This window comes from Sander lucioperca, chromosome 13 (assembly GCF_008315115.2).
Source record: "Sander lucioperca isolate FBNREF2018 chromosome 13, SLUC_FBN_1.2, whole genome shotgun sequence".
Lineage (NCBI taxonomy): Eukaryota > Metazoa > Chordata > Actinopteri > Perciformes > Percidae > Sander > Sander lucioperca.
The window spans coordinates 20,818,233-20,833,116 of record NC_050185.1 but is presented as its reverse complement, the minus strand read 5'-3'; the positions used below and the strand labels follow the sequence as shown (position 1 = coordinate 20,833,116).

The 14,884-nt window shown below is 39.8% G+C and overlaps 1 protein-coding gene across 15 annotated transcripts in view; it reads left to right on the top strand.

Moving 5' to 3' along the window:
* Positions 1 to 14,884, top strand: part of tcf7 (transcription factor 7) — an 81,463-nt gene that overhangs the window by 805 nt on the left and 65,774 nt on the right. For all 15 annotated transcript variants that reach the window (XM_036008755.1, XM_031307967.2, XM_031307966.2 and 12 more), the window contains exons 2-3: positions 1 to 53; positions 1,572 to 1,678. The exon at positions 1 to 53 is cut by the window's left edge and continues 17 nt beyond it. In XM_036008755.1, coding sequence (XP_035864648.1) covers positions 1 to 53; positions 1,572 to 1,678 — 160 coding nt within the window. The remainder of the gene's footprint in view (positions 54 to 1,571; positions 1,679 to 14,884) is intronic.

Here is a 14,884-nt window from a genome sequence, read left to right as displayed (position 1 = left end):
GCAGGGCGAACAGAGGGGCTTCCCAGAAAAACACCGGGTGCATCATGACGGAGGTAAGAAGAAAACATTTACACACCCGCGTGCAGTTTGAGTAGCCACTGCTATCTCAAAAACACCTGAGAAGCGATAAAGAAACCCCCCCCCATTGTGTCAAAATAAGGAGCATTTTGGTCAGAGGACACGTGTTGCAGCATAAAACCCAACTTCAAAGAGTTGTTTTCAGGTGTACACTGCAAAAGATGTCCATCGTGTCTGCAGCTCTATAGGTCTACATCTCTAATAGCTGTCACTTTGGTGGGGGAGATTTACTGTGTTTCTGTTTCAGAACGATATTTAAGTAGGCCTAGAGATAACCTGCTTTAAATGTCCATCATGACAAGTTATTTAGTGAAACATGGACTCTGGAAGTCTCTTGGCCTTAAATACAGTCATACGGATCCGATTATTTCACTCTTTAATCAGTTTCTATCAAACATTTTAAGATAATGTCTTCAGTTCAGAATACTAGTGTGATCTGCCCTGTGCCCATGTATCTAAATACATTTTTAGATTCAACCCTTGACATTTTTTGTAGTGTAGTTTTTGCCAGACTTTGCCAAAAGTGAGGTCAACCAGGGTCCCTGAGAGTTTTCTGTTTTTTTTTTTTTCTTCTTTTTTTAACGGTTGCCACCCAAAATGAACAGAGCAATTTCGCTTTCCTCCCTAGGATAAGGCACATTTAGAGAATGTATACATGGCAGTTTTAATTATAAGGCGTCACTGTAGGCTGGACTCAAGTTTTATAACCCATTCCAATCATTTCTAAAAGGAAAAATGTTCTCACATTTGTTCCTTTGTGCACAACCTTTATTAATGTGGATTTGCGATATAAAATCTAGTGTCTATATGGAAAAAAAGTGAAACCCACAGAAAATAACTTTACAGCTCTGAGTAATTCTGATTGATATTTTGTTTTCTGTCACCTTGGTTACGGCCACGTTACCAAGTAGACAAGTTTAATGTGTATGTGTTTTATATAGACCAGGTACAAGCTAGTTACATCTGACCCACAGGGAGGCCACTGATGCTTAATATGGCTGGTGGTGGTGAGAGATAAATTAACACATAGGCTACAGGAGTTCACGCCTCTCAGGCTAGGTGACGCTTGTAACGCTTTTGCTCAAGTATTGTACTCTGCTCACACAAGGATATAACATGTAGTAACTAGAACACTTGTGAATAGTTGACCTACTTTGTATGTACGTTTTATTTTGGAAGTCAGGGTTGTTTTTTTTTTTTTGTTCTGAGGCACACATCTAAATCTTATAGCGGCATTGTGGAAGTATCAGCTTGTTTTCGTTATTTTAATCCTCACATGGTTTCATTTAAGCAACTTTTATATTCATTTAAATCAAATTTCAAATGATACCATACTGATATACTGTATGTCCCCTCAGAGACCAAACAAAAATATTTTGCTCAGAATATAAGAGAAACATCTTCCAAAAACTGGCATTGTAAATGGCATTAAAACGTTCTTTTAGTTATTGAGTTTCTAACTCTTGTTTGTTGTTCTTCATGTCCGACCTCAGTGTCAAAGCATCAAGATGGAGGCATGTACAAGACGCCGGCGTATCCAGGGTATCCGTTCCTGATGCTGCCTGACCCCTACCTCCCCAACAGCTCTGTTTCTCCATCTGTAAGTCCACTTCTGTTTTAATTCTCCTGCTGGCTACAGTGCACTGTTCACTGTTGTTCTCCTAATGGTTCTTGTGTCAGTCGCTGAGGGCAATCTGAGGTCTTTCTGTCTCCATCCTACATTGGACTCCAGTGCAAGTTTATGCATTTCAGCTCTTGTGCGTATTCTTTGGTATCAAGTCCAAACATTGAAGACATGGTTTTGTGCTTCAGGAGGGAACTTTAGAGTAATATTCAATGTTGGTGGTGATGCTCTTGCCATAGTAGTTCACCACTGCTGAAGCAATAAGAAGAAAGACAGAAACATACGCTCAAGGATAGAAATGTTTCCTGTCTGGTGGCCGCTGGCTAGTATTTCTTTTTATTTTGGGCTGAAGCAAATAGATCCTCAGTAGCCAGAAAAACAGTACCAAACAGAGATGGCGTAGACATACTGGACAATAAAGTGCTGGTGATTTTTCTGGGTTTTTTTTTGGATAAAGACATAAATATTTCTTCTGGGAATTTGTGCATAATTTGCATTTCATTTGTTGTGCATCTGGTCTCGCAAATTTGTAATCTTTCACTTACTGTACATCAGCCTAAAAATCAGTGGTGTCTTTCCCTATTAGATGCGATCAGCATACTATGGCCTCAAATATAATATATTTAAGACATTTCACTTCTTACAAATATATATTTTTATCTCTATATACAGATTTTTTTAATGGCTCCTTCATGCATAAATCAAATTTTCGGAGGGGTTTGAATTAAAAGTAGATTACTGTTGGTACTGTATGTCTTTTTTCACTTTTTTTTTCTCAAATGTTGATAATAGATGGGCTGTTATGCTTCTTTTAGATATAGTTATATGTGATTGAGCTATATAATGATGGCATTACATATGCCTGTCAATTAAGTCCAAGAAACACTTCCTTCACCTGTTCAAATTGCAAAGCAGAAACAGTTGATTTTATTTCAGTACTTGGACGTGCCTGTAGTTTAATACAGCGTAGGCCGATTAGGTTTAAAAGATGCTGAAATAGCCACCGTCAGATCGCAGCACTGCAAATACATCACAAACTTTACATGTGCTCTGATTTGCCTTTGAACTGTGTTTTCCCTTCCCGCCTAACTGCCTTATGAAATAAAGCGCAACTTAAAACGAAGAGGTTGTTTTTGTTTATGCCTTTGCTGAAGTTGGAATCTGATTGATGTCGTCATCGTGAAGCATTTCACATGACGTTTCCCATCTGTTTGTACTGTGCATGAATGACGAGGTTTGTTGCTGCCTTAATAGCTGTTCAGAGTGTTAAACCGCTAAAACAAACATCAGAACACTCATGGAAGGAGTTCAAGTATGCAGTATCACTCATCCAGCCAGACAGCCCTGAATAATGAATCATAAAATCCCTTCAAGTCACCCATAAGAACCAATATCCATGGATAGGCTGACTAATTGCACCAAACATGAGCAGTTATGCCTAATTCATTTTTCCCTGTGCTGTGTAATCCTGTTGCCTGAATTAACCCCCTGCTCTTGCAGACAAGACGTTGCTAAACAGCAGAGATGCCTGTTTATGAGATCACATGTACTGTAGGCTGATCTAACATGAGGCACAGTGATTTAGGAATCTGCTGTAATGGTCAAGACCCAGCGGTTGGTCATGGGAGACTTGAAATGGGTCGTTGAAGGGTAAAAAAACTGTTGACTGTTGACAGGCTTCTAGTAAAAATGTTATGTCTAAAAAATATCACAAGCTCCTCACATTTAAAAAAAAAAAAGAATTGTCAAAGATCTAGTCTATGGGAAAATAACATTTAATTTCAATGTCATGGCATCTGTGAAAGTTGTTTCTTTGCTCCGCAACAGTTCAGTACAGTATAAAGTTAGATAAAATGCTTCAAAGTAAATGTAGGGAACCCTGTTTATGCCCTCGCTTTGACTTTAAATCACTTTTGTACTTAAATTGCATATTTAGCCCCCTATAATTTGACTTTAGGCTGCCAGATTTAAACTTTGTCTGGAAAAAGGTTAGGTAGCACCCATTTTACAGTTGTTTTTTACAGTGAAAATTCTAGCCAGTAGTAGCTCCACTTGTTGGGGTTTTACACGTAAAAGGTGCAGTTGTCAACACATGTACATAACACATCTCCAAGGAAGTCACATTCTCACTAAGTGTGGTATCCATAACCCTACACTGTGATTGAGAATATCAGTTGAATGGACTACTAGTACAAGCGAGTGTATACTCGTATTTCCTCAAACATCTTCATAGTCGTCATTGCATAACATGGCACATCCGGCATCGTGTTAGACAAACACGGTGAGCAAGTGTGATTGTATAAGTTGCTCATCAATGTCTCCACTTCTTTCACTGTCTCACAGTCTTCTCTTGTCTTCTCTTCTCTTTCTCCAACCCTGGAGTGCCAACCGCAAAGCCTCTCAGAGATTGTTTTTGTTGAGGGTGGGATGGGTTGGGGTGGGGGTGGCAAGATAAAGAGCACTTTCTTTCCCCGTGTGTCTTCGAGACTCCACACAATGCTCACTTGTTGCTTCTTCCCTTGTAATTAGCCCGCTGGTTGCGAGGCGGTAGCGGTGCGTCAGGCCCCGTCTACCTGCCACTTGAAAGGGCTGAGCATAGTGGTTTAGAGGGTTTGGGGGGCTGGGGGTGATGATTATGGATGGAAGAGATGGATCGGAAACTATAGGTCTGGGAGACTAACAGAAAAAAGGGCTGTTTGGTGTTTTCTTAGTGTTGTGGCGTTAATGTGGGCCATGCAACGCATGTAATGTACGTGCGTGTCCATGTCTGACTGTCGTCCTTCTGTCGGCATTATGACTTTGAGAGTTTCCCTCTTTACTTCTAGTTTCTCATAGTGTTGGCACTACTAGGAAGTGGAGTAGCCTGTCGATTTATGTTTTTGAGTAATCATTTAGTTTGTTAAATGTCAGATAATAGTGATGATTTCCCAGAGCCCAAGGCGAGTCCTTCAGATTGCTTTTGTCTGATCTGACGAGCAGTACAAAACTCAAAAAGACTCAATGTAACAATGATGTAAAAAGCAGCAAATACTTACATTCAAGGAGATAGAAGCAGTTATTCCCAAATTGTTGATGATGTTTCTGTCAATCCATTAATCGAAAAAAGTGTTTCAGCACTAATAGCTAGTTTTATGGGGCCTTCTTGGTCAACTTACCTGTTCAGTGATAAGAACATCTGCTCCTACACTTCAGGCTTATACCTTATTATATGTCCTGAAGTTTGATCAATTGAAAACATAACTATAGATTATATTTGGCCAGTCTTGTCCAGATTATCTTTTGAAGTTATTTCAGCCGAGCAATCGCACCGCAGAGAGGTTTTCATTCGCTTTGCAGCTGAAGTAATTAGTTGGTAAATCTATTAAATGTATAAGGGTTTGTCAAAGACAAATGCCAAACCTTTGTGGTTTCAGTGGATTTGCCGTTTTTCTCTGTTTTTATATAATTGTAAATTCAATGGCTTTGTGTTTCGTACTGTTGGTTGGTCAAAGAAGGACATCTGAAGACGTTACCTTTTGACTCTGAGAAAGGATAGTTTTATTATTCAGGAAAATAATTTGTAGATTAATTGATAAGGAAAGTAGTTGCAGCCCTAATTCTGTTACTAACCATTCCTTTGGAAACAAGAAAAATCACTCTTTGCAACCAGTTTGTTGAGAGGCAGTGACGGTCTTCTTTAAATCAGTGGGAGGCTGATTGTTGTCAGCATTTACCAGCTAAACTGAACGAACAAACAATAATTTCTCAAAACCTTTTGTGTGTTCCTGTAAACTGCATCAGCTGAATGACTAAAAGTCAGATACTAATTGTAATATTTGTTTGTCTGTATCTTCCCCTCCCCTCCCCTGGGTACGCCGTGTGGGTTTTTCTCTGGTTGTACAAGACTAATCTAATAATTCCAAGATTCTTTCAGATTGTTTTATATGTGCGTATTCACATGTTTTTTGAATATATATTTACCATAAAAAGAAGGTTTGAATAAGAACTTGTCCAGGGAGGTTAAACGTTTGTCTCGACGGTTTGGTTGGGGGGGTCACATACCATTGTACAGAACAGGAGCTGTTTTTATTCTGAAAAGATTATGATATTTTTTTCATGTTTACCCAAACCTGATTGTCTGAAATGGACAAAAAGACGAATAAATCACACCCCCTTTATTATTATGGTATTACTGTAAACATCTCATGTAAAAAGCTTCTAATCTCTGCTGCTGCAAAGTGTATTCCCGCCTTATCCCATTCAGCGATAATACTCCCTATTACAGCATTTCATGGGACATTTCACTGTTGTTACATTAATGTAGATATCAGCTGTCCTTTCAGAGGAAATGGCCAAAGAAGGAGCTTAGTGGGATTCAGAGATATGACTAAACTCCCTCAGCTTGTTGTCTTTGGATAAAGCTTTATCTGCAGCGTGTAAGACAGTGCACATTGTTTGTGTGTGTATGTTTGCTGTTTTAAGTTTATTACACTTGTAAACACGTGTGTGTGTGTGTGTGTGTGTGTGTGTGTGTGTGTGTGTCTAGGGTTCATGGTGTGTTTGTGTGCTATTGTTGGCTGTATGGGTTGTGTTTGTAGCCAGAGTTTATGGATGCAGTATGTGTGTTAGACCTTCACTGACTGTGTGTATAATACCGTGGATTACCAGCAGACAGTGTTTTTGAAGGGATCATGCATCTTTTGTCGTCTCGAGGAGCCAAACCCCAGCAGAGGGGACATTGTCAATACAAACTCAGTATGTTCCTCTCTTCAGCATCCACCAGTCTTTCTCCCAACTCTTTTCTATTTGCCTTTTCTCACGTGTCTATCTCTTTACTTGCCTGTGCTGCCTTCATCATCTTAGCTGGTTCTAAGCTTCTTTTTGCTCTAATTTCAACTTTTTTTTAATTTTCTTACTCTGTGAGATAAGTTCATGGTACTTCTGATCCATAAAAAGATTTCATAGAAAGTGGACAAAGAATGAGTAAATGGAAGAAGAAATAAAGAAAAGCAGTAAAGCGCTGGGAAACGAGAGATGAAGAACCGAGTCTAATAGCTCTGCATCACACACGACGTTTGAATGTCATATGTTGTTGCTGTGTTGTGGTCTGTTTGCATAAATATGAGCTTACTATTAATCTATGACCATGGCTTTCAAATAAAGATCTTTGAACTTACACAAATGAGTAAGAGCAGTGTTTCCCCTAAAATGTCTGATATTAGTGGGCGTGGTGTTGGTTATTAACAAAGATGGAGGAGGCACAAATGTGTTTGTAACAGACTGCACTTCTTTATTTAATTAGCTTCCTCTCCCCTGTCTTGCTGTTTCTCAAACTGATTGTTTTACAGAAAAGTGCAAAAACACACCCATATCCTGGCGTAGACTACTATTAATTAAACAGTGAGTTAACAGTTGGCAGTTGGCTTCCATAACTCAAGCTCAACTTCCTTCAGCTGCTTCACAATAAAAGCCTGCCAATGGTACACTGGTGTAAGGCTTTTTAATGCGAATCACCACATTAATATTACCTACTGCTGCAGTGGACTTCAGCTATGATAACACAACAAATGACAGCGAATCAGAAAACAGCAAGGCGTCTGTGTATTAGATAAAAGTAGTAGCAGAAATAAAAATAAAAAAAAAGCAGAAGAAGTCGCATTGCATGATTGTTGCTGGAGATTGTTGGGTCCTTGGTCGAAAGTAGTGGGTGGCTAGCCCACTAAAACAAAAGCAGGGGCTGTAATTGTTTCTGAGGTGGCAAATAACTCACTCGTAAGGAGTAATAGATGGTTATATTTTGGGTATTTAGACTACATTGTAATCCATAACTTTTTTTTTTTATAAACCATTATTTAATGAGTTCAGCTTGTCTATCCACTGTTTAGATTGAAAGAAGCACAACGTCTTTGAATTGAAGTTTAGATCAGCTTTAACAAATTTCAATGAAAACCAATTCTGACTGTTAATAGTCATAAAGCTCTCAGTGGAGTAATACAGTTGGTTGTTAGGACTCTCTTTTCTTAGACGGTCAGCTGTTTGCAGGTCATTGTTTGAAAATTGAGAAGCAATTGAACATTGAGAAGCAATTGAACCTAGCATCTGATATTCGGCTGTGTGCCATTTTCTTCACTGTCGGAGAGGCCGACAATCTCTCTGTGATGTGGAAGTTGTGGTCACACAAAGACGTCAACAAGCTCCAAAGACAAGACGCTGCTCTGAAACACTTTACCGCTCACTGTACCTGGGCACTGACTGTAAAGAGCTTACTGTATTAATTACTTTGGGAAAGCGATACAATGTTTGTTTTAAATGCTGTTTGACGGTGTGTAAACTTAGTCACTGGAATTTACAAGCTGTGTTTAACAGCACAGTGTGCAGTGTCATTGTATTGTTTGGGGGAATTTCCTGCTCATTTGACATTTAATTTCCCAGACTAAAATTGAAAGGAAGACTGCCGAGAGACAGGTGACATGTTTGGTAAGGGTAGGGGTGAAACTTTGGCATTTTTGGCACAAGACTCTAAAGGCTCAGCTGCAGTGTGTTTTGAAATGCTTAAGTATCTCAGCTTTCAAAATGTCCTTCATGGCTTTCTGTAAACCAAACCAGAATTTCCAAATCATGCAAGGATATAGCAGCTTAATTTATTACCCACTTCAAGTGACAGCTTGTGCACTTTTCGTTTTTTTTGTTTTTGTTTTGGGGTTTGGGGATTTCAAGTTTTCATGTAGCCTATATGCTTTTTCCTATGCCTCCTCCTCTTCCTCGTATCCATTCAGAAATCAGCTGTTGTTGCTAACAAGCCCCCTCCCCATCCTCCTTTCCTCCTCCTTGTGTCTCCCAAATAATACAAAGTCGATCCTCCAAGATCAAGGGAATGGTTTGTGTGTGTGCAAGTCTCTAGGATCTTGCCACTTCCTTGTTTCCTATTGTATTGCAGTGCGGACAGGGGGGTTGTTCAGCCAGCCTCTAGTCCTTTGGTAAACAATGGCAGCAACACGGGCTGAGGCCTCCCTAATCCCCCCTTCATACAGACCCAGGGGCTGGGATGAGCGGCACGGGGGCCTCCCTTCCTCTGACTGGCTACGATAAGGACCCAGCCGCTCAGATTTAAGAGGCCTAAAAGAAAAGCAGCTTTCACTAGAAGGCAGCAAAAGCCTGGGTCGGATGGAAATCTTTCTTCTCCAAATGTCTTTTTAAGGACTATTTTCTTTTATATGTATATAGATCAACACTTAGGACATTGAAAATAGCATCTATGTTACTTTTCCATCCTTGTTGTCCAAGTGAATACAAGTTTTTAAAAAGCTACTAATGTTGGGTGTTTCCAATGTGCGATGGGAAAGAGGAACTGGCAGCGTCTTAACTTGCCATTGTTGCAATGTATGTAAGTGCAAGATTATGGTTGTATAAAGTCTAAGATTATTGAGTGAAATGAGGTTGATAATTTCACAGAAAATCTCCATGATTGCTCTCAGCCAAACAGGCTGTTAAGATTACGAGAGCGAAGGAACGGATTCCTCGTTCACATCACATATAATATTTTGTATTGTTTTTTCATTTTGTATTTATTATGTTACTAAATACAATTATTAGACCCCAATAGGCTTTTAAACTTTAAAAAATGCCCTGCAGAAGTAAGAAAACACACTTTGTACAGGGTTGATGGTGTAACATTATGCAGGGTTCCCATTGTCCTTGACAGTGCTAGTTAATTGGAAAGAAATAGAATTTAGAAATAGAAATCTACGGCGGTTTCCTGACCTGATGAGATCAGGCGTAGGGCTGCAGCGGAGGATAATCTCCGTTGTGAATTCAATTATTTTCTTAATTATTGATAGTTTGTTTGGTCTTGCCTTTTGAACTTATCGTAAAATTAAGGTTACATGCCAAATCCAACTACCCAGATACAAGGTGACATCTTCAAATGTCTTGTTTTGTCTGACCAGCAGTCCAAAACCCAAAGATTTAACATCACAGATATTAGGGGTGTGCAAAAAAATCGATTCACATTTGAATCGCGAATCTTTTCTTAAAATTGTATATCTACTGCAATCACACGGGAAAAGTAACTACATTTACATGTGAATCGTTTTTTTAATCGAATCTTGAGCCTAAAAATCAATATCGAATCGTGCACCCCTAACAGATATACATTTAAATATCTGAGTATCTTTTGTGTGCGGTCAAAGATTGTCTTTAAGGAAGTATAGGTAATATGAGTAAGAGATCAAAATTGATGTGGATGAAGACAGATACATAGACAGTAAAGTAGGAGGGCTAGAGAGGTAAAGAGAGCATTATAGAGGAAGAGGAAAGGGAGGGGGCAAGATTAAAATTTAAATGACCAAAAGAACGTCCGCATCGCCCTTTCGGCTTTGAAGTAGCGGGCTGTGAAGGCACCTAAAGAGTAACTGTTCAGAGGACTATTTCATGAGGCGGAAATGTTTAAAAGAATATCAGAAGAGGAAAAAAAACCCTTCAGATGGCCCCGAGGTGTTTGTACCTGTAATTATTCATCCACTTATTTCTTTCCGGCGCAGAGGGAAGGTGGGACGGGGAAAAACTGTAGAGCAGTAAAAGACAGGTGTTGGCGAAGGAAGTGTGGGTTTGTTTGATATTCGTCTCTTTTATACATTCAGACACGTTTAATACAGTCAAAATCTCATGTGTTGACCCTGTTTGATTACACAAACCATCTCTGAGTACAATCTCTGATTAATTGTGATGCCTTGCTGCAGTTGGTATTAAAAAAAAAAAAACAAAGAACAAGAGGTTGACACGGTTGGTAACCTCATGTGGTGTTAGTGCGAGTGTTTCTCTAAATTAAGTCCACATTTCCCATAATTCCTCCCACGCTTCCTGTCGCCAAGATGATGCTAGAGGTCAAACATGTTTTTCCATCTTCCTTTCACTTATGCTGCCATCAGTCTTTGAAATTAACTCTGAGAGCTTGAGCTCTACTTTAGTGGCCATATTCTTTTTTTCATGCTTCAAAGTAATCTCCCGTTATGCTGTAAAGCAGTTTGGCGAACCTGGTGTTATGGTGCATGCAGATTAGACAAAATTCAGGCCATGATTTGTGATAACAATTTAAGGGCCCTATCTTGCACTCAGCGCAATTGACTTTGTACACCGACGCAGTGATGTAGTATTAACTTTTTGAGAAACGCAACTGAACCTGAACACAACAGGACATCACACAAATGAGCCATTTAATTGACACCCCTACACTGCCACACAAAACCATGACTAAATTAGCATCATCATACAAGTTTTGTATCTATTAGTAATAACATCTGCTGAACAGGTCCTAAATTTACTCAAAATGATTTAATAAACTGTAAATATGAATGAAAGTGAGAAAGTTCTGTCAAAAAACGATGTTACGCATCATTGCGCTTTTATAAGTGGGTATACGGAAATCCTTGACTTTCCCTAGTGGGTATACGGCGTATACCTGCGTATCACGTAGACTACACCACTGCACCGACGCATGTATCATTCCTATTTTGCACTCGACGCACAGCGGACTTTTCCCTCCACAGACTCGCGTCTGTAAATTAGGGAATGAACTTGCGCTCCCAGGGGCGGTTCAGCAAAAAGAGGAGGCGTGTTCCGGCGCAAACGTTCCCTAGTGCTATTTTGCAGTTGCAGAAAACAATTCCGCCACAGACCAGGAAAAACCTAGTCTAAAGTCAGCGGTGCGTTATTCAGATGCTATTTTAAGGGCACATGCTTGGCCATAACGTAGAGTGTGCACACGGCGCATACACTTTGCTTCTCTCATCTCACGGACCCAGCAGTTCCCGTTTTCGCCAACCATACATAAATATAAGGAAAAATATGACCTTGTTTTACACAGAATTTCCATGAATCATGGATGTGTTAATGACATAAATGAGGAAATATTAGAGGACTTCAGGAGATGTGATGTTGAACTGCATGTGCTGATGCCACTTAACCCAAATGCCCCAGCAGCAGCACGGGAGAGGAGAGACAGAAGAGCTGCATCGTCTATAGTGAGGTAATCCCGGTCTAATGTTAGACTACATTGCAAAAATATCACCATGCATTCATAACCTTGTGATTCAGTGAGAGTGAGCCCAAAACATTGGAAAGTATGTTTTAGTGACATTTCTTTATTTTCATTTTGTCAAAAAGAAAAATCAATAGCAAACGTCCGTCTCCTCGGCTGTGAACCGCTCCTGGTGTGCGGCCATGAATGTATTAAGAGCGTGCACCTAGCAAATCCGCCATTATTATAGTAATCCGCCATGGAACAAGCGCGCCTGCTTTTAAAGGGAATGTGAGATAACGCTCTGATTGGTTTATTGCTCGTTATGCCCAAACCACACCTATGAGTAATGTAGCTACTTCAGACCAACCCATTTTAGATTTGCGCCCGAGATCTGCCCACAAAGCTACTTGCGTTTGATACTTGCGTTTCAGATCGTTAAAATAGGGCCCTAAGTCTTTAATTAAGTAAAATTGCCACATTTTCTGGTTTCAGCTTCTCAAATGTGAGGATTTGCTGCTTTACAGCACAACAGGAGCTAACTGTCTCTCATTTAAATGGGGAGACTAGTCACACTGATTTTTGATAATTGAAACTTTCATAACAGAAAAAGGGAGAGACAGAGGGCAGGTTATGACTCTTTGTTTAGGCGTGTGTGTGTGTGTGTGTGTGTGTGTGTGTGTGTTGCACCCAGGTGAGTCATTGGCCTGTGGCACGAAACCATACACACTTTCATTGTTTACACAGCTAGCTGTCCAGGCCTCCCAGATGTGTGTTCTCAGCTTGTAGTTAATCAATGACAGCATTGTCTCACCAATAGGATATCAAAATACCCACACATGTCTACTCATTCATACTGCACACATGGTCCGTCGACCATTTAAAAATATGAAAACAATGGAAACGTCATCACTAAAGCTATACAACAGACAGCGACAGACAGTTTGTCAAATGTGACAGAGCATTTCCTGCAGCAAGGTATTGAAACTCAACATTTTTTATGTCCTCAGTCACAGTTATGTGTCCAACTTAATGTCAATGGGAAATCCAATTCTTGACTGGTTTGCAGTTGTCTTTGTGGGAAATGGAGTGATATTGAAGTGATTATACTCTGTTGGTTTCTGTTAGAGCGAGAGAGATTGTGTGTGGTTTTTTTTTTTGTTTTGTTTTTTTAAGAAATCACGTGACCTATGGGAATTAAATTCATGTTTCATTTCCTCTTCATTACTGTCAATCAGACTGTTGAAAAGTTTCACAATGCAGTCAGTGCCTCTCTAGATTAGGTGAGGTTTACACTCCACATATAAGCAGCACACACACAAAAAAGGAAACCAAATAATGTGTAACACCAAAGAGAATTACGAGAATAAATCTCAGGTACATTTACATAACCAGGAATTTTCCTTGATGAGCTGTATGTCACATCATTAAACTAATTTGACACGAAGAGGCGGAATTAAATTTAGATATGCACTGTATGAAATCAACACTAATGAGAATGTAATAAATATCCAAGATTACCAATCCTTGCCATGCTCTGGACTGTGTCATGTCAACACTATCAAATGACCTGGTCAAGCTTGGCACTGAGACAAAGGTCAGATTTAGCTTCATGTCCCCCACATGAAAAAAAGCAGAGTGTGTAACTTTGGTCATGGTACCACATCTCTGCGTCTACATCAAGCAAACAAGTATGACTTGCATTATGCAAAGCAGTACTGGAGGAAGTTAAGAAAAAGTTAAAACTGACACAGCAGAAAAGCTAAAAATGGGTCCAATTACCAAACATGTGCTACATTCACTTTAAACTATACTGAATATATTAATCTGCTAAAACAGCACATATGAAATGTAGATATTAGCCAGTCCCCTCCACTCATGTTGACTTTAACATTTTCTAAGCCTGCAGTCTCACCCACACGTAATGTGCTGGCGCTTCTACTGTTTGCAAACACAGTCCGTGTGACGGCCATATGTGATCGTACATGACAATTTGCCATGTGCTCTGCCTCTTTCATCTGTCCCTGAACCTGTTACACACTCTCCTACTGAGAGATGTGTCTGTGTGTGTGTTCCCAGATCGAGTGTAACTAACTTGTCGTTGTGTGTGTCGAGTGAGGATCTGGTACAAGATGGTACTTGGATTCTTGTATGTGCTTGCCTGCATGTGTTGTTCAGTTGGTGGGTACTTCTTCTTTTTCATTATTCCTGTACCAAAAGTAACTTCAAGGTTAGGCATAGGGGTGCACTTCTACCCATCTGACACTTTTTTCCAAAGTCTCCTCAGTAGGAGGGTTGAAAGGGCACTGTGACTTTCTAACCTGCATTGATGTTCTCATTTAACTCATCACCAGAATGTTTTCCCAAAATGTCACACTATTGCTTCAATCCATGCAACCACATAAAATTAGCCCAGCACCGGACAGAATTACTTGCAATTTAATGAGTTGCAGATTTTGGGTCATATCATCCAGCCCTACTGTGTTGTGCTTATGAGTCTTGTTGATTGACTCTTTACCGGTCTCATCTGACAGGCTTGTTAGTGTGTTACCTTGTCACTCGTATCATTAACTTAATGGTTTACCTGACCACCAACTCAAAAACGGACAAGAAAATTATTTTGGCATAGCTATGTCCATCATCATGTGTTTTTCAGCGTGAATCAACATCCACATTTGTTGCGTTGATGTTTGTAATTGATAATGTTCTGTGATGACTTTTCCCTACACCACGACTCATCTCTCCAAACCTCAGCCTCTGCAGCCAGCCCTTTATCATCATTTTAATATGCACTTTATTAAAATAGTGTTCATAAAAATAGTCGACTAAATGAAACTCAAACCCCGTCCTCCTCCTCCGCCTCTCTCCACCCCGTGCCCGTGGCTCTGCCCAGACCAGCTGGAGCCTCCACGGCCGCATGAAGCAGCCCGACACACATGGCTGTGATCACACACATGAACACACACACACACACACACACACACACACACACACACACACAGGAGCAGAAGTCTAATCCTCCCTCATATGATACTCATCTGCTGAGGGAAGGAAGCAGCCTCCGCCTTCATACGCTATTCGTAAAATATATATATATATATATATATATATATATATATATATATATATATATATATATACACACACAAAAGTCCAACAGACCTCTAATACTGTGGTTACAAACATAT